General features: G+C 44.4%; 1 protein-coding gene across 5 annotated transcripts in view; it reads left to right on the forward strand.

Moving 5' to 3' along the window:
- Positions 1-21,315, forward strand: part of SIN3A (SIN3 transcription regulator family member A) — an 802,206-nt gene that overhangs the window by 326,521 nt on the left and 454,370 nt on the right. For all 5 annotated transcript variants that reach the window (XM_086959309.1, XM_086959306.1, XM_086959307.1 and 2 more), the window contains 3 exons: positions 19,070-19,352; positions 20,285-20,533; positions 20,850-21,002. In XM_086959309.1, coding sequence (XP_086815435.1) covers positions 19,070-19,352; positions 20,285-20,533; positions 20,850-21,002 — 685 coding nt within the window. The remainder of the gene's footprint in view (positions 1-19,069; positions 19,353-20,284; positions 20,534-20,849; positions 21,003-21,315) is intronic.

The following is a 21,315-nucleotide window of genomic DNA, read 5'->3' on the forward strand; positions in this document are numbered from 1 at the left end:
TCCCATCCCTGACATGTCCTCTTACCCTACTAAACCGTCTCCTACTTACGACAGTCGTTTTTAATCAGCTCATAGATAGGGCTGCACAGTTCCACAACGTGGATATGCATAATGACCCCGTTGAAGAGGACTTCTTGTTTGACACCTTCCCTACATCAGAAAAGTGTCAAGACACTTCCCATGTTAAAGGGAGTTCTGAAACATGCACCTGACATATTTAAGGACACAGCCAGGGCACGGGAATTCAACCCCAGAATAGAGAAAAAGTATAGGGCGGCCCCTACAGACCCTACATCAAAGGGCAGTTACCACTTGATTCTCTGGTAGTGGCCAACGCACGTAAAAGAGCCAACTCCCAAACAACCGGGGAAGCACCTCCCAAGACAAAGAGTCCAAGATACTAGAGGCATCAGGGAAAAGAGTAGCGGCACAAGCCTTCAACTCGTGGAGTATAGCTAATACACAAGCTCTACTTGCTCGGTACGACAGGGCGCACTACGACCTGCTAGAGACCCTAATGCAACACCTACCTGAGCCTTTCAAAGCACAAGCCCAAGATCTCATACAGGAGGGAAAATTCATAACAAACGCCTCCATCAAATGCGCGCTTGACGCAGCAGACACTGCAGCTAGGTCAATCAACACTAGCGTTCTCCTCCGCAGACATGCGTGGCTGCGTATTTCTGTTTTTAAAAATGAGGTACAGTCCACTATCCTTAATCAACCTGTTAACCAGGACTTTCTGTTTGACCCTGCTGTCGACACCATTTTGGATAAAATGAAAAAGGACACAGAGAGCAAGATCTATGGGGGCATTGCAATTTCAGCAACAAAGCGGCTCCTTTCGTCGCTCCTCATATAGGGCTAACACACGAGGACTTGCCTCACAAAAAGCGACCTCATATAAAGGTAATGCACAAAGCTCCTTTGCTAAAAACACCACCAGAGGAGGCTACAGAGGTAACAATACCAAGGGAAGAGGACGTGGAGGCAATAACACCAGAGCCTCCACTGCCTCAAAACAGTGACTCTATTACACTACCTCCAGACCACATAACACCGGTCGGATGCAGACTACAACAGTTCCTACCTGTCTGGAACACAAATACCACAGACAGGTGGGTGAGAGAAATTATCCAGTCTGGCTACTGCCTAGAACTGACTTCTACACCACCAAACATACCACCAAGACATCGTCCAATGTCGAGAGAACACATCACCCTATTACAACAAGAGGTGAACTGCATGCTAGAAAAGGGGGCCATAGAGCAAGTTCCTTTCCAACAGCAAGGGAAGGGAGTGAACTCCCTATATTTCCTTATTCCGAAGAAGGACGGCTCTCTCAGGCCAATACTGGACCTCAGACCCCTAAATCAATACATACTGTCGGAGCACTTTCATATGATCACATTACAACAAGTGCTCCTGTTGCTACAAAAGGGGGATTTCCTAGCAACACTGGACCTCAAAGATGCGTATTTCCACATACCCACCCATCCTGCCCACAGAAAATACCTCAGGTTAACAATAGAAGGTCAACACTACCAATTCAAGGTTTTGCCCTTCGGGGTTACAACGGCTCCAAGAGTGTTTACAAAATGCTAAGCTACCGTGGCAGCACATCTCAGGAGGCAGCACGTCCACGTGTACCCTTACCTGGACGATTGGCTTATACAAGCAAAATCGTACCAACAATGTGCAGAACACACGTCTCAAACAATCCAGCTTTTACGCAGCTTGGGATTCTCAATGAACTACAAAAAATCACATCTGCAACCATCCCACATACAGCAGTTACCTGGGAGCCACCATAAACACCTCGGTGGCAAAGGCGTATCGAAACTCAACAAGGATAGCCAGTATGCAGACACTCATTCGAAAATTCCAGCCACAACACTCTCTCCCAGCTCAAGTCTTTATGCAGCTCATAGGCATGATGGCCTCCTGCATATTCATTGTCCCCCATGCCAGACTACAAATGCGCCCATTACAGGAATGCCTAGCACTGCAATGGAACCAGGCTCAAGGACAACTAAAAGACCTAGTGTTGGTAGACAGTCGCACTCACAGCTCTCTTCAGTGGTGAAACGCACAAAACCTTTCCAAGTGACGACTGTTCCAAGAGCCGGTTCCACAACTAGTACTAACAGCGGACTCATCACTGACAGGCCTGGGAGCCCATCTCCTTCAATACACGGTACAGGGCCTCTGGACAAACAAGCAGAAAAGGCTGCATATCAACAAACTAGAGTTGCTAGCTATATTCCTAGCCCTGAAAGCATTTCAGAAATACTTGTACAGCAAGACGGTGTTGATCCGGATGGACAACATGACCACAATGTACTATATCCAGAAACAGGGGGGAACACACTCTCCACAGCTGTCCCATCTGGCACAGAGCATCTGGAAATGGGTGATTCCCAAAAACATTTTTCTCCTAGCAGAACACCTTCCAGGGAAGGACAACCAAGTTGCCGACATGCTCAATAGGCACAGCCAGCAATTACACGAATGGGAGATTCTCCCCCAGGTCCTCCAAACTTTCTTCGAGGAGTGGGGTCACCCAGAAATAGACCTGTTCGCCACAAAAGAAAACTCAAAATGCCAATATTTTGCCGCCAGGTTCCCACATCCATTGTCACAGGGCAATGCGATATGGATGACCTGGTCAGGCAGATTTGCGTACACTTTTCCCCCAGCTAATCCTAGTTGCTCCCACATGGGCGAGACAACCTTGGTACACAACGTTCCTAGAACTCTCAGTAGTTCCCCATCAAAACTGCACCTTGCGCCTCATCTTCTAACTCCGAACCATGGAGAAATCAGACACCCAGATCCCAACCAAATGAACCTAGCGATCTGGCTCCTGAGGTCTTATAGTTTGGATATCTTAACTTGCCCCGAGATTGCATGAATATCATTAAGGAGGCTAGAAGACCAACCACACGAGCGTGCTATACAGCTAAATGGAAAAGATTTGTTATTTACTGCAACAATAACCAAATCAAACCCCTTAGATGCTTCAATACAAAACATAATGTTACCTGCTGCACCTACAAAGATGTAACTTAGCATACTCTTCAATACGGCTACACCTTGCTGCCATTGCAGCATACCTTCAAAACAGACACCACCTTTTACTGTTTAGGATACCAGCAATCAAAGCTTTCATGGAGGGTCTAAAAAGGGTGATTCCTCCTAGGCACCCCCCTTCCCCAGTCTCGAATCTCAATATAGTGCTTACCAGATTCATGGGCCCTCCTTTCGAACCTTTACATTCTTGCGAAATACAATTCCTAACGTGGAAAGTTGCTTTACTAGTTGCCATCAACTCACTCGGAAGAGTGAGTGAATTACAAGCGCTTACAGTTCAAGAACCTTTCATGCAGGTACACGCCAACAGGGTGGTTCTTAGAACAAACCCTAAATTCATGCCTAAGGTTGTATCCAATTTCCATATCAACCAATCAATAGAACTGCCAGTGTTCTTTCAAAATCCACAGTCAGTAGCTGTGAGAGCCCTGCACACACTAGACGTAAAGAGAGCTCTACTTTACTATGTGGGCAGAACTAAATCCTTTAGGAAAACAAAGCAACTGCTTGTTGCCTTTGCACCACAACACAAGGGGAATCCAATTTCAAAATCAGGAATAGCCAGATGGATAGTTAAATGCATTCAGATATGCTATCAAAAGGCAAAACGCACTTTAACCGTCCCCCCAAGAGCACACTCCACTAGGAAAATGGGGGCATCCATGGCTTTCCTAGGAAATATTCCTCTTGAACACCTCTGTAAGGCAGCCACATGGTCCACCATACACACTTTCACAAAACATTACTGTGTAGATGTACAAACAAAACAGCAAGCTTCTGTAGGCCAGGCTGTCCTCAAAACTCTTTTTCAAACTGCTGCAACTTGCACAGGTAGCCACCCCTAGAGCTGATACTGCTATACAGTCACAAGATATGAATTCAGCAGCCCACATGCCTCGAATGGAATATTCTACTTGCCAGTATGCATCTGTTCTTGGCATGTAGGGCTGCTGACATTCATAATGCCCGCCCTCCTCCCTGGTGCCTGTAGCAGCTGCAGCATTCTCTCCGGCATGGCCATGTCTTACTTTGCTATCTCCATCTCTGCCACAATGGCGAAAAACAATCTGAGGATGGAGAGGATGCCCATGCGCACTGTAGTCCAAGGGAGGAGTCACCTATCTCGTGATACTTCGAAAACTCTTCCAAGACAACAAGTGCAATAATCCGGACCCAACACTAGGCGGCGATCTATGCTCAAGATATGAATGTCAGCAGCCCTACATGCCAAGAACAGATGCAGACTGGTAAGTAGCATTTTATATATATATATATATATATATATATATATATATATATATATATATATATATATATATATATATATATATATATATATATATATATATATATATCGAAGAACGACCACTCCAGGTAAGGAAGGATCAGAGGACACAGCGGGGTCTGTTGGAAGCTTCCATTTAATAGTATGTGGACATAATGCATTTCGGCACCAGCGTGCCTTCCTCAGACGTCCATGCCAAAGTTGAGAACTGCACCACCCCTTCATGATTCACGCTGCAGCCTTTGTAGTCAGGAAGTCAGCTCCTCCTCCAAATCGCATGCAGCTGTGGTTCCGTGTGTGAAGACCACAGCTCCCATAGTGCAACAGTTCGGTAAGTACCGAGGTGGAGTGGGGTTTTGGAAAGTCCTTGGTGAGTTCGTGCAAATTAAAATTATTGGAGTCTTCCTCGGGTCCCCGGTCGTTCTGCCACCGTCCCTCAGGATGAACATAGCCATGCAGCTTCGGATACTGTGACCCTATCTCCGAGGCTCCCTATGGGAATCTATGAAAGTTACCAATACTGGAGAACCAAAGTTACAGGTAAGTAACTTGTTTCTTCTAACAAGGAGAAGTGTGGCTCACTGGTTAGAGCAGGCAGACCCTGAAGCAGAGGTCAGACCCGGGACCAGGGTTCAATTCCCGACGTGGCAGGGTCTTGAGCTCAAATGTCCATGGACTCGATAATTCTCGCTTCGGTGCCTGACCTAATCATGGGTTCACACTCTGCAACTCTGGGCATTAAGCTTGCTTAATCTCCACAACGGCCCCCCCGCGGCGGGATGCCTGGCTTTCACCTTGGGGATGCCCTGTAGGGGCTATCTCACAGGGAAAAGCCAGGACGGGTTCCCAAGGCAAGCGCGGAGATACCCCTTCGGGGGTCGATTCAGGCGCTATATAAGAAACATAATAATAATAATAACCCCTAAAAACCAACTCCCAAACCGAAGTACTTACCTCGAAATTGATAACTTCATGTTCATGGCATATGAGCTGCAGATACTACACTTAGCATTAGATCGCCACCTGGTGTTGGGCTCGGATGATTGCATGTTGTTGTCGTCTTGGAAGACGTCTTTGTATGTCCCGAGATACGTGATTCCTCCCTTTGACGATAGTGCGCATGGGCATCGGCTCCATCCTTACATTGTTTTTTTCCGCCACTGGTTTTGGATGAAAGTTTTCTGCTCTGGCTAGAAAGAGACTGTTCAAGTACTTCGAAGCGCAAAAAACGTACTAAAAGTTACCAAACTACTTTCGATACCGGCTAACATAGTTTCGACTCCATCAGCTCGATTCCGGTCGTCGACGCGGGCAGTTGGGCCTATCCACGCCGTGAAGCCTACACCTCATGGAAAGGACGCCATTCAAGAGATGTCCTGAGTTTGGAGCAAAGTTTCCACACAGTGACCACCAAGAGGTCTGCAACCTGTGCTTATCGCCAGAACACGACAAATCCAGCTGTACAGCCTGTGCGTCCTTTCGATCCAAGAAAACTATCCGAGATCGGAGGGCCCGTCAACACAACCTGCAGAGATCCGCTCCGGAACCGGTGGATATCTTTGACGAGGAGTTTCCGCTCGTTCCCAAAGAAGATTCCGATGATCTCTAAATCGTATAAGAGGCGGACGACTCCGATGACTCCATCCCATCTTGTCAGCGCGTGAGTACTACTGCCCCTGCACCACACACATCACCCACATCGAAGGCAAAGTTCAACACTCTGCCTCCGGGGCCCAGTCGCGACCGAAAAACCTCTTTGACAGCCCCGCCATCGAGCCCGGCTCTGAAGAAAGTCATTAAGCCTTCCTCTAGCTCGGTACCGAGCAAGACGCACGTGCCGATCCCACAAGCTCCCTCGGCACCGAAACCGAAAGATGTCTCGGCTCCGAAACTGTCGACTTCTAAAGACAAGAGTATGAAGACAGCGTCCAATGCCTCGAAGCCGACAAGACCAGCTTCCACTTCGAAGCCATCGTCTTCGGTGCCAAAACCGACAAGGCCTGATTCCGACGCGTCCAAGCCCTCGAAACAGCCTACGACACCGAAAACAACACCTTTGGTGTCAAACTATGCCAAAAGACATCTTAACACCTCCTAAGGCTAAAGACAGACAGCAACCTCGTCCGGAACCGAAAAAATCGGCGCCGACAAAGGTTCCACAAGGAGAAGACCTTTTCCAACCAGATCCTCTGCAAAAGAAGACCCAAAGACAGGTCATGTATCCACTACACCACAAAAGAAGAGGAAGGCAGATGCAACATCCACATCTGTAGTTCCTGCCAAGAAGAAGGACTCTGCCACATCTCCTATGCACCCTTCTTCTCCTATACTTCCTTCTCCTTCATCCCCTGTTCCTCTTAACAATTCACCACAGATATCCCCTCCACATTCTCCTCTTTTATCTTCACACTCCAAAATGATGAGTCTAGTTTAGGGAGAGGGATAGACACAGATGAACCTTTCCCATGCCCTATAGATGATACAGACTGGGAGTACCCAAACCCACAGGATGTGCCAGATATTCCCGACCAACAGTCATACCCATCAAAACCTTCTCCCCCAGAAGATAACATTGAGTTTGGTCACCTGTTCAACAGAGCCGCCATTTACCATGGGGTCACTATGCATTCTGATGAGGCAGAGGAAGGTTTTCCGTTAGAAAAATTTGAACAATCGCAAAGGTCTGTTAAAATTCTTCCCATGATTAAAGGGGGCATCAAATATGCTCCAGAGATATTTCAAGACCCTGTACCTACTAGGATCCTAAACCCTAGAATTGAGAAAAAATATATGCCTGCACCTGCAGATCCAGCCTACATTAAAGGACAACTACCATTAGATTCACTAGTTGTGTCAAACGCTAGGAAAAGGGCAAACTCACAAATTTAAGGTGAGGCACCCCCACCTGACAAAGAATCCAAGGTAATAGATGCTTCAGGCAAAAGAATAGCTGCGCAAGCTACCAACATATGGCGCATAGCTAACACACAAGGCCTCCTTTTACGATATGATAGGGCTCAATATGATCAGTTAGAGAAACTACTAGATCATCTACCTGACCAATATAAGGCACAGGCAAACGACCTTATACAAGAAGGCAAGCTAATTTTTAATGCCTCAATCAGGTGCACACTAGATGTAGCAGACACTTCATCTATAGCTGTAAATACTAGTGTCGTACTTAGAAGACGTGCGTGGCTACGCATTTCAGGTTTTAAACAGGAAGTGCAAACTACCATTTTAAATCAACCATTTAATCAGAACCAAATGTTTGGACCAGAAGTAGACACATCACTTGAAAAGATGAAGAAGGATACAGACACTGCCAAATCTATGGGAGCTTTACAGTCCACACAAGCTAAAAGTTCCTTTCATCGCTCCTTTTACAGAGGAGTCCCCAAACAAACTGGTGCAGACAATACAGCATCCTTCAAATGTAACACACAAACATCCTCTAAGAAGGGATATTTTAGAGGAGGATATAGAGGGAATAACAACAAAGGAAGAGGTTGGGGTAACAACAATAATCGAACCTCTTCCACCACAAACAGTGACTTCCCTCTGCTCCCCCAACAGCATTCCACTCCGGTGGGGGGCAGATTAACACAATTCCTGCCTGCATGGAACTCCATTACAACTGACAAGTGGGTAATCTCTGCAGTGATGGAACATTAAACACTTGACAAAAGGGCGGCCGTTCCTCAAACCTGTTCCACAACTAGTGCTCACAGCAGCCTCATCTCTCACAGGATGTGGAGCCCATCTCCCACATTATACAACTCAAGGTCAATGAAGCAATCAACAACAATTGTTCCATATCAACCATCTAGAGCTGCTAGCAATATTGAACGGTGATGGATTAAACCCAGATCTTTTGACTGGGTGTGAGTGTTTGATTCAGATGCTCCGTCCATCACCACCCCCTTTTGTACCGCTTTTGGCCGCCATAAGTGTGGCAGGGTATGCTCAGACGTGAGTCCCTTGCTCACTTTGCCACTGGATTCAAGCAAGCCGGGCTGAAGACGGCTGGAATGCCAGAAACCGGTCCTCGGAAGCTTGTTTCCGGCCCAGGGAAGACATGGCTTGGCAGTTCGGGCTGGACTGGTCCCATGAGCACAGGGTCAGACTGATTTGCATATAGCCATGTCTGAACTGGGGTGGCAGAGTGGGTTAAAGGACTTTGGTGGATTAAGCCCAGATCTTTTGACTAGGTGTGAGTGTTTGATTGATTCAGATGCTCCGTCCATCACCACCCCCTTTTGTACCGCATTTGGCCGCCATAAGTGTGGCAGGGTATGCTCAGACGTGAGTCCCTTGCTCACTTTGCCACTGGATTCAAGCAAGCCGGACTGAAGACGGCTGGATTGCCAGAAACCGGTCCTCGGAAGCTTGTTTCCGGTCCAGGGAAGACATGGCTTGGCAGTTCGGGCTGGACTGGTCCCATGAGGCACAGGGTCAGACTGATTTGCATATAGCCATGTCTGAACTGGGGTGGCAGAGTGGGCTAAAGAATGGTGATGGATTAAACCCAGATCTTTTGACTGGGTGTGAGTGTTTGATTGATTCAGTTGCTCCGTCCATTACCACCCCCTTTTGTTCAGCAATATTCTTAGCACTCAAAACATTCCAAGTACAAAACAAAGCTGTCTTAATCCGGATGGACAGCATGACAGCCATGTATTATATACAAAAACAGGGGGGGGGGGGCACATTCTCTACACCTGTCCCAGCTCACACAGAACATTTGGAGACGGGCCATTCCACAAAACATATATCTATTGGCAGAGCACCTTCCAGGAGTTCACAATCAGATAGCAGATCTGTTGAATCGGCAGACACAACAAATTCATGAATGGGAACTACATCCGCAAGTTCTTCAACCATTCTTCCACAAGTGGGGTCATCCCAACATAGATCTGTTTGCCACACACAAAACGCAAAATGCCCAACCTTCGCCGCCAGGTTTCCCCACCCGCTGTCCAAGGGCAATGCGATATGGATGAACTGGTCAGGCAGATTTGCGTACGCTTTTCCGCCACTACCACGAATACCATTAGTAGTACGCAAGCTCAGACAACAGTCTCAAATTAATCCTAGTAGCTCCCACATGGGCACGCCAACCGTGGTTCACCACACTGCTAGAACTCTCTCTAGTTGCACACCAGAAGTTGCGACTGACTCCATCTCTGCTAACGCAGAACCATGGAGACATCCGACATCCAGACCCAAATCAACTGAATCTGGCGATCTGGCTCCTGAAGTCTTAGAGTTTGTTTATCTTAACCTACCACCAGACTGTATGAACATCATTAAAGTGGTCAGGAGACCTACTACCAGAGCTTGTTATGCTGGTAAATACAAGAGATTTGCAATTTATTGCAACAATAACCAAATTGATCCCCTAGATACTTCCATCCAGAATATCATTTGCTACCTTTTACATTTACAAAGGTATAACTTGGCATATTCTTCCATTCAATTCAAAAATTCTTTATTTAGTCTATTTGAGGCAATAAAACAGAAGTAATAAATACATAATACAGAGGGAATCATTATAAAATTCATTTCATAGACACCATAGAATGCATTACATACATAGAAAACTTATTTACAGTATAAAAAGGATCAAGGTGTTGTATGCTCAACATTCAATATCTACTAGTTGACGCCTCTTTGTCCACATTGCTAATAAATACTTGGAAAGTGCAAATACGATAAGACTTGAAGTATCTGTCATTAAAATTCTAAAAGCATGTGAACAGATTGTAACACCTAAGTTTCTGCAAAGTGGTACAAGCCAATACTTCCTGGACTTAGTATAGGCGGGGCTGAAGAAGAGGACACGGCTGAGTTTATCAAGTCCTGGGGCCTTACCCACTGCAAGTCTCCCTCAATGTGAACTCTAAAACCTCATGCTCAATATTTAAAAGTAGAAGTGCTGCTGAAGTATCCTCCGCAGGTTCAACTGAGTATGAGGCTTTAAAATGAGATTCCCAGACTGAGGCATCTATGTTGGGCTCTATTGCTGATTTTGGTTCCCCGTAGCCTATATTTACTAGTGACCAGAATCTGCGGGCGTCCCTAGTTTCCAGAGCAGTGGTTAAGTTAGACCACCTATCCAAATCCCACTCGCTCCTTGCATGAGCCATTACTTTTTTATAATGCAGTCTGAGTTCACGAATTCTAGTTTTATTTGTCCCAAACGCCTGCACCTTGCAGCAATTGCTGCATATTTGCAAAACAGACATCTGTCTCTTTTCAGAGTACCTGCAATAAAAGCATTTATGGAAGGATTAAAAAGAATCATCCCACCCAGGTTGCCATCTTCTCCAGTGTGGAATCTAAACATTGTTCTTACAAGACTCATGTGGCCCTCTTTTGAGCCTTTACATAAATGTGAGCTGCAATTCCTCACGTGGAAAACAGATTTCCTTATTGTTATTACATCTCTTAGAAGAGTAAGTGAAATACAAGCTTTCACAATCCAAGAACCATTTTTACAGCTACATCGTAACAAAGTGGTTTTAAGAACTAATCCAAAATTCTTTCTAAAAGTCATTACTCCTTTTCATTTAAACCAATCTGTAGAGGTACCTGTGTTTTTCCAAAACTCAGACTCTGTAGCAGAAAGGGCTCTACACACACTAGATAGCTCTTCTCTACTACATAGATAGAACGAAGTCTTTTCGAAAAACAAAAGAACTGTTTGTGTCTTTCTCTCCACCTCATAAAGGCAACCCCATCTCTAAAGGGGGAATTGCAAGATGGATTGTAAAATGTATACAAATATGCTACCAAAAAGCTAAACTTACATTAACAGTTCCTCCTAGTGCGCACTCCACACGCAAACTAGGAGCCTCTATGGCTTTCTTAGGAATCATCCCCTAGAGGACATATGCAAGGCAGCAACATGGTCTACAACACACACCTTCACTAAACACTACTGTGTTGATGTGCAAGCCAAGCAGCAAGCTGCAGTAGGCCAAGCTGTCCTTAAAACTCTCTTTCAAACTACTGCAACAGATACAGGTGACAACCGCTAGGGGAGACACTGCTGCACAATCAATGCTAAGTGTAGTATCTACAGCTCATATACCTCAAACGGAAAATGCTACTTACCAGTATGCATCTGTTCTTGGCATGGAGAGCTGCAGATTACTACACGCCCTCCCGCCTCCACGGAACCTCTTTCTGTTCCAGTGTTCTCTTACTTAGATGTACAAACATCTACTTCTACCAACTTCATCATTTCCCATCCTGGCGAAAAACAATCTCAGAATGGAGCCGAAGCCCATGCGCACTATCGTCCAAGGGAGGAGTCACCTATCTTGTGACTACAAAGACTTCTTACAAGACGACAACAACATGCAATCATCCGAGCCCAACAATGCTAAGGGTAGTAATCTGCAGCTCTACATGCCAAGAACAGATGCATACTGGTAAGTAGCATTTTCCTTCCTGCCATAGGATTGCATTAACTGCTTTCTTGTAAAAATTATAGTGTGGAGTTGGTTTGTATTAAACTGCAAATACACAAAAAAACGATTTACCTACCTCTTCTCTAGGAAATGTCCCAGTGTGATATCTATGCTAATCCCACTGAGCAGAAAAAGTAACTAAAAATGTAATCTGAAAAGTAACTTGAAAAGTAATTTGTAAAGTAACTATAAATAATTTAAACTACTATACAAACAACTGACTTACCTGTAACCAATCCAATTGCATTAAACTGCATTCAAGCTGTATTTACCTGTATTTTTCTTGCAAAGTGTCCTTATAGTAACCTTTACCAGGCCTGGCTTGGTTCTAGAAACTAAAATATAACTAAATAATATTTGTATACAAGCAAATGGGTCTGAGTTCAGTCTTTGAGTGTGTGACATAATTTCTTGCCTGAGTTTGTACAATAAATGCTTAACACTACCCTCTGATAAAGCCTTACTGCTCCCCCACACTACCACAAATTGTGAGAGTAGGGTGCTATCTACTTTTACCTCTTCCTACCTTTGGGGTTCCACTGGACTCTGTGTGCACACTATACCTTACTTTGGTATAGTATATATAGAGCCAGCTCCATACTCTATTTGTTTCCCCAGATCACTCATATCACTGGTGTTGCTCAAGTGCAGAAAAGTAACCATGAACCCTAATCCTGATCGCTCAAAAGTGGGCCATACATTGTTCTGGGAACTCTTGGACATGGCACAAGACAGAGTAATGACACTACCAGGCCATCAGGACTTGTTAACAATACAAATGGTGCTGGTATATCGCCTTGAACCACCAACCCTCAGCCTAGCAGCATGGTTCCTGAGGATCTAGAGATTGGACATCTGGGGCTTCCACTGAGAGCCAGTGAAGTCCTAAGAGAATACAGATGGTCTATAAGTTCATACAGTGGGGCATCAGGAAGAGGTTTGTTTCACACACCGGTTATCAAGTTATTTCTAGCGGTGGCAAAAAGGGTAGCTTCACCTGGAGCAGCAACTAATCCACTGTTGAACTTGAACTTAGACCTAAAGTTGATGACTCAGTCTTTGGAGCTTATGCATAAGAAACGACTCAAGACAGCTCTTTTGATTGCCATCACCTCATAGCGAAAAGTTAGTGAGGGCAAACCCAAACCAACAACTTCTGCCAATAGTCCTGTCCCATTTTCTTCCCAACTAAGCCATCCAAAAAGACAAGATTGTAAACAAAAAAGTGCTTCATACTCTGGATAGCAGAAGGGTAGTGATCTATTACTGGAAGGAAATGAGCCACATCGGGAAGGGAAAACACTTATATCCGCAATACCCCCCCCCCCTGCAATCAATGGCTCACCAGTCACCAAGGGGACTTCTGCAAAAATCCAGACATGTTGGGAGACAGTGGAGGGGTGCTTGGTCAAAACCAAAGAGCACAGTTGTCAAGAAAGTTGCCATGCTGGCATTCATAGCCAATGTTCCCTCTAATTGTTTTCCTCTGTGTGCGGCAGTTTAGGGTCTCTGTGCGCTGCAGCCATGGCTATGTGCGCCAGAAACCAAAACGCGCGTGTGTGCTGCACCAAATATCCCTCCAAAGTTTTGTTTAAAAAACTGAAAAGATGGTGCATTTCCACACACACGGCGCCACGTTAAGGGTCTTAAGGCAGATCTGCAATTTGGATACACAGAAGCTTATGTTTGTTCAAATCTGCTGAGTAAAGGTAACCATGGTTATGGAATGAGGCTATGTCATCTAGAAGTGCGTTCATACTTTGGTTTTCTTTCGAGGCAGCTATCATTTTGTCCGGCTGTTGCTCCGCTGCTTTTATTAGCTTTCAGCTCTGTTGCGGGGTTAAGAAGTCTCAGAATGAACCACAACGGTAAATTACTTTCATCTTATGTTGTCTAACACTCGGTTATAGATGTTTAAATGGCCCCAATACAAATACTGGCTCCATGCACAAGAATATTTAAGTTGAAACACAGTATTATCTTAATACGCCTGCAGATTTAAAAATGAAGGGGATGGTTGTATGTGTAAGCAAGGATGCCAGCATGATAGAAAACGAAACCTGACATCTGACACAAACCCTTTGGCAGTATGAGCTGGATGCAGAACCTTCTTGCTGCAGTGCTGCCACAAACATATGGGCACCAATACACAGAACAAGCGATAGGGCGAGAACGAGGCTGTAATGCAGCCTCCACTGCAGCACTGGGCCGAGGCTCCACCTGAAGAAGACAGCGTTTGGCGAGGGCTACAAGAGAGTGAGGGACTCCCAGGTCAAGAGTGAAATGAAAATAAGAATGAAATGCAAGGTAACAATAGAATCAGATCGCCCTGGAATAAACCTGTATTAGAACAAGATAGCCCTAAGCCTGGAGTACAACTGCTTGACGGAGAGACTGTACTGGATAAAAGCAGAATAGACAGCAAAAAAAGCAAAAGCACAGCGTGTTATGTGTAAATAATAACCTGACCCACGAGGAATGCAGCTGTCACCCTGCCACTGCTGCTCGCTCCGGAGAGCCAAACACGGTGGGAGTGAACATTACAAAAGAGGTGGGACATGCACCCGCCTTTAGCCATTTGCCTAATTTCATTATTGAAAGACACACGCAAAAGTCAATCCAATGTGTGGGAGGAGTCAGACCCACACAGAGTAAACACAAGAAGCCTCACAGATCAGCGCATGCGCGCTGCTAGACGCAACCTAAAAATGTGTACCAAATGGGTGCAACAAACATGGCTCCTGCCCGGCCAAAATTCAGCGCCATTACTGGAGCCACCGCACCAGCAGCTCTGCTGCAGGCAAAGAGATCCCCACCTACCTGGCAGGGATCTCTAAAAGACAGGCAGTTCTCCAACATGAAGTGGAGGCCACAGACTCTGCTGACCTACCAAGCCAGCGAACCACCCTCCTACTCTAAAAGAGGTCCTACATTTTTCATGTGAGCAATTCACCTGTCTGGGATGTGGAGTGTCTTTAGCTAGGCAGGAATGTGCTTAAAATTGGGCAACACCCAAAAAACTTGTGTATATTCATAAACTTTTTTGTAGCCATCCCTGTTTGGGAAAAGCCCATATATGTAATGTTAACAAGGGGTGGGAAATTCCCATTTCCACTGTGCACATTTAATTGAAACCCCCCACAATTGGTTGAGTTGTAGGAGAAGGTGCTTCTCTATGTGGAAAAATATTTTCCACATTAAGGAAAAAAGCCAGTAAGTGCAATTGCATTAATTCGAGACATTTCTTCATTTACCAATTTCCATTATATGCATTTATCAGTACAAAAATGCCTTCACATGAGGGCGGTTAGGAACTAACATGTTTTGCTGAATAAGTCATTTGAGCCTCCAGCTAATGTAGCTTTTAAGAATTACTCCTGAAAACATTTGAGTTCTCTAAAAAAATAGATTAATTATGCTGAAGTTAGAAGGAAAGCTAAGGAAATTTACACTTCTGATTTCTTTTATGAATCGGGTTCATATACCACATTATAGCCTTCTATACAGCGAAGTAGGTTTCAGAGTTGCCAAAAAGTCCTCTAGTGTGCAAGATGTGTTTTACTTAATTATTCTGAAATTGCTAGTCTGTGATGACCATTCTCGGGTCCTTTGACATTGTTGATTTCACGCCATGGCAATGGCCAAAGGAAAAAGAATCTAAACAACCTTGCTCGACAAGTTGGCTACTCAGAGCTTAATTCACTGTAGGTTCCCCACGAAAGAGGCATGAAATGGAATGAAGACGAGATAGCCTTGTTTTGGCACCCCCAGCATTCTGCGCACCAGCACTAGGCTTCTCGGGAAAACTATGATCTGTCCACGTCTTATATTTTGCTAGTAAACCATTGTATATAACACCTAGTACAGCATATTTGCAGAGTATAGTTGCATTCTAAATTAGCTTGATTCCTCGGGCCAGCCCATGCTTTAAGCTCCTAAACATTTCATCATAAGCAATTACTTCTAACAGATGAGCAATGCAATTTATTATTCGATCACGAAATAAACTACTATTTGGGTAGATGGTGAAACTATAGAATATATACATATCTGTATATCTTCTTTACCTGTTTAAAAATTAATGTCAATGTGTCTCCTTGTGGACATCAGCGAGCATTCACTGTCAGATTTTATTGTATGTGACTGCGCGCAATTTGGCTCAACACCAAAATACTGGTGGAGCTGCCCCTCCGAGAGTGGGAAGAATGGGTGGACATTACACATCACCGGAGCAACCAGCATTATATGTCATCTTGATTCGAATCACCGGCTAATGCGTCAGACAACGTACCGTTTCCTGAGAAAGAGGGCTCGCGCTTTATTAATAAAATATTTCACCTGTGTGAAGCGATTTGCTCTTTCTCTCTCACCAGAAAGATGCGCTATACTCAAGCAATGGTGAGCAGCACTCCGAGTCTCAAAAGATGCGTCCAAGGAAGGGTGGCATTCTAAAGTGAGAAGTGTTTGAGACCTGAGAGAGCGAACTCACCTGGGCAATGTGGTGGGGCCGTTTTTAACCTTAATGGAGACATAGAAGCCAGAAGCACAGCTTGTTTTCCCCGATAACCTAGATTAAGCACGGTTTATATTGCTGAGCCCACCATGAATGCTTTCCACGCACCATCAGCGCTGTTCGTGTATTATTGTTATGAGATGTGCTTTTATGCATGTTCGGAAGCAAATTCCGCTTACTGTGTCTTCCTTAAAATTGACCATTGTCATTTTAAAATAAAAACATTTGAAATCTTACTATTTCAAATGTGGTGGGTTTAGAAATGGTCTACAGGTATCCACATATGGGCCTTGCTGCTCAGGTTTGCGCACCCTTGTGCTGGAAACAAGACGAATTAAGAAATGAAAAACAGAGTTTTGCACACGCCGTGTTTGACACTGTGCTTTTCTTTTCTTAACAGTGCACCGCTGCAGGGCTGATTGTGGGCCATTGAGTTAGTATTCAATGTTAATTGCAGCGCACACGGGCTGCAATTAGCATTGAATACTAACTCAATGGCCCACAATCAGCCCACAGCGGTGCACTGTAAGGAAAGGAATTCAGCAAGTGCAAGGGCCATTTGCACGCCCTCCCAATACCCACTTATCTGCCGCTCCGTCTCTTCTCCAGCAAACGACCGGTTTTCGCGTCGCTCGCGTTTTAAAAGCGGCGGCGCGACCTGTATTAGGATGTGCGCGCTAAATAATGAGCACTGCGCGCTTGGGGTGCCGTCAATGGGCGCGCGCGCAGCCGCGCAGGTTATTGGGAACAGTGTTCATAGCAAATGGTTCCACAAATGACATCTGTATGGCACACACGTGGTCTTCCGTACACATCTTCACAAGACATTTTGTGTGGATGTCCAAGTAAAACAAAAAGGGCACAGGTAGGGCAGAGTATTCAGTATCTGTTTGCAAATAAAAAACGTCAGCCTAGCTTTCTAAGAGGTGAAAACACCACTACATAATTAATGCAAAGCATGGTAATCCAGAAAACATTTGCACTGCTGAACGAAATGGTAACTTGCCTGTTGGGTGAAGTTTTGCAGCTACAAGAATTTTCTTCATTCACCTGAAACCCTCACACCTCCTCTTAAATGAGGGGTTTTTACTGGAGACTCAAGACTGCAGACGATATTTAATAATTTGTGTAGTTTCTGTATTTTCACGTCTGTTTTGAGGATCAAATCATACAAATTGCTACACCACCCCCACCCCCGTTTCTGTTAATGATTCAGATGGATCCACAGAAGTCAAAAGGTTAAAAACCACTGCAATAGACTCTGTGTAATAATGACCTTCAAACCTATAAGTTAGTTTGAGCTTTGAAAGACTATATTCTTCCCAAGTCTTGAGATTTAGATTTTACTATGGAGTACAATTTATCTAGGCTGTGGCGAAATTTTATTGGATGACATGTTAACACCCTCTATAAACCTCATAGAATTCATGGGAATTGTTGCTACTATTTGTTGAACCCATGATTCATGCCTCATCAAATTAGCTAAACTATTAGAGCCTGTAAACAAAATTTCTCAACTAAAGTGATCTGAGCAGCCAATCATCATAGAGAGTGACGCAAACTTGACATTTTGCTCAAAGGAAAACTCTGATCATAAATTTTCCCCCCCAAAACTGCAAACTCTATTTCTGAAAGAGACTTTACCGTAGAATATTCCCCAGGCGTCAGACTGGATCTAGAAAATCTTGAGCAGTACCTCTGCATTCTGGTAGGTTGCATGGTTCAGCTCTGCATTGGAAGTGATGTAGCAGTGCCTATGTACACACCACCCCAGCTTGCTTTAGTCAGTTCCTTTTATTCTGCACCAACAGCGTGGATCTGGAAAGCTACCTCTGTCATTTTTTTACCAGTCTCTCTGATTGAGACTTTGAACCGTAGATTCTTCACCGTAGAATATTCCCCAGGCATTAGACTGGATCCGTAAAATCTTGGGCAGTATCTCTGCACGCCAGTGGTGTATCTCTGCAGGACAGCTACCCCACAAGCAATCCATCAACACAGTGGTCTGCATGTTTTCTCACGAAGGGATGGAAAATGATCTTGCTGTTCTCATTTGCTGTGGAATCTTCCCACAGGCTGAAAATGGGGAAGTCTCATTTTTTGAAAGTAGAATAAAGTTATCTTGAAAGTGACTGTTACCTTTCATCTCAAAGTTCTTTCCGGTCATCTTCCTCCTGTTGTCCGGTCAGCAACTGTTAGGAAACGCACATTGTTTGGCTCTATTCTTTAATTTATTTCTTTTAATCCAAAAGATCTCGCAAGTGACAGGCTTACTGTAAAGGCAACTTTATCATTCTCTTGTGTGGCCATATTTCTGTTTAGGAACATGGCTTTTGTGACCATGTTTCTTAAGGGATAGATTAATATTGGTAAATTAAGGGGTTAGGGAAGCTTCCTGATGTGTTCTCTTCAAGGAGACAGAATGGCTAAAAAGTGACAGAATTTAATACTTGAAGAGACCCATCAAGCCATTCAGTGTACCCATTTCTTGATTGCTGTTAACTCGTATCTCGTTTCTTTATGCATTCACTTGGTGTATCCTTGCTTACTTGGTTTTCTGCTCTGCAATTCCACTCCTTCCTTTAAGAGATCTATAAAAAGCATATGACTAGAGTGTAGACTTGACATTATTTTCCTTGTGTGGCAGTAAATCCGCAAACCTTTTTTACTCTTTTTTTTTTTTTTTTTTAAACATCACAGCATTGACACACCTGGAGTGATTAGCAGAGTGTCTCAGCTTTTCAAGGGCCATCCAGATCTCATCATGGGCTTCAACACCTTCTTACCGCCTGGCTACAAAATTGAGGTGCAGACCAACGACTTGGTAAATGTGACCACACCAGGGCAGGTCCACCAGATTTCCACGCATGGCATTCAGCCTCAAGCTCCTCCACCACCACCACCACCACCACAGCCCTCTGCACAATCTACACCAACCCCATCCCAGGCAGCACCACAGCCGCTTCCTGCCAAAATCAGCAAGGTGAGGAAAGAAAGTAACATACATTTTGATGGTTGGAAGGCAGAACTAATGTTAGATTATCGTGCATAAAATGAAGAAAAGTGGACTTAAAGAACAACTAGGGACTTTTTGCCTGAGGAGAAGAAAGATTTCTTAAAACAGTGATGGTGAACTAGGTCCAGCTCACATTGATGTGTCTAGTATAGATGATGAGTTGGAGAAAGACTAAGTCCAGCTTACTGGGGGTATCTAATTGAAACAGGTGGTGATGGGCAGAGCCTTCTAATTGGGAGAAAGTGTGAGTTCACTAGGTAAGAATTGTAGGAACAGGAGTATTGATGGTGGGTTTGGGGTTGGTCTCTTGATGTGGTGCCAGGTCGGTGTACCATGGTCTGTGTGTTGCATCAACTTAATAAAATAGATTTTTTTCTATACTGAAAAAGGAAGGATCTAGAGCAATCTTACTTTTGGGGTTATAAAGCCTGCTAATGGAGAATACCAATATCTCACTCGGATGCAAAGAGATGTGCCAGTTTTACCTGCGATTAGGGTAGGCAGCTGTATTGAGATAGATCAAAGGCTAGGATGTTTGGTTCTGCTTTATAAATGTCGCATGTAGTGACATTCCAAAAACAAAATACTAACTAATAACTGCACCAGTTTTACATCCTCAGTCTATTTAGCAGTAGCATTATGAAGTAAACTAATTGTGCTGATAGTAAAGCAGTGTGTCGGGCTATAACTTTTTTAATCCTGGCATTTAAACTTTGTAAATAGGGTCTGGGTGGTGCTGATATAAGTGAATTTTCTCTAGGCAACGCAGCTCCCTATTCATGCGGAGTTACACTGCTTTCTGATTGGTTGTCACCTTCTTGATTTTCAATAAAGCGAAGACCTGAATCTGTGTTATTTGTGAAGGTGATTGAATAGAAGATTGTTCCTTTTCTCCCCAGCCTTCGCCATCTCAGGCACATACTCCAACCAGCCAGCAGACCCCTCCAGCCCTGCCTTTTCCCTCACCACGCTCCCCTGTGCAGCCACACACACCTGTGCCTGCTTCCCACGGGAACACGCCATCCCTGCAGAACAACCAGCCTGTAGAGTTCAACCACGCCATCAACTATGTAAACAAAATCAAAAACCGCTTTCAGGGGCAACCAGATATTTACAAAGCCTTCCTGGAAATCCTGCACACTTACCAGGTGAGTGGTGATTCTGGATGAAATGAGCAAGAGGAGGGTGGAGAATCGAGATGATGGGAGTTCGTCTTGTCTATCTTGAGCGCTGAGCTTTGAAGTAGTTTTATCTCAGAATGCTTTGTACTCCTCTTTGTTGGCACATGTCTTGTGAGATTATTGAAAGTTCTATAGCCCTGGACATCAGTTGGAAAACTATATAGCATTATAGGGCCTATGCAGAGGGAGGGACACAGCATCTACCGTTGTGTATATCTTTCATATGTAAGGTTACTCATTCTTTGTAACATTGTGTCTTTTCATCCCCCTTTTTCTGAATCAGAAAGAGCAGCGGAATGCCAAGGAAGCAGGTGGGAACTACACACCAGCCTTAACTGAGCAGGAGGTGTATGCACAAGTGGCCAGACTTTTCAAGAATCAAGAGGACCTGCTCTCGGAGTTTGGACAGTTCCTGCCAGATGCGAATAGCTCAGTAGTGAGTGTTGTGAATCCTTGGGACCACTGCACACCCATAACTTCCTAGATGCTTGTGTGGAGACTTAAAAGTTTTGTAAATTTTATGAAGTATAGAAAAAAGTTGAAAATATGCAGTCTGTTACATTGGGTTCTATTTTCTAAGAGTGTAAACTAAACTTTGTCCTTAGTTCTTTGGTTATCATATTATTTGGCTGTTCATTTCCAGTGTACATTTTCCCCAGTTTAATACATTGCGGTTGAAAAGCTTCATATAGGTGTAAGAGTTGTTTTTTTCTCCAATCTCTTAAGTGGTGCTAAGGGTGCAAAACTGC

The sequence above is a fragment of the Lissotriton vulgaris genome, chromosome 2_2, assembly GCF_964263255.1.
Source record: "Lissotriton vulgaris chromosome 2_2, aLisVul1.2, whole genome shotgun sequence".
Classification (NCBI taxonomy): domain Eukaryota; kingdom Metazoa; phylum Chordata; class Amphibia; order Caudata; family Salamandridae; genus Lissotriton; species Lissotriton vulgaris.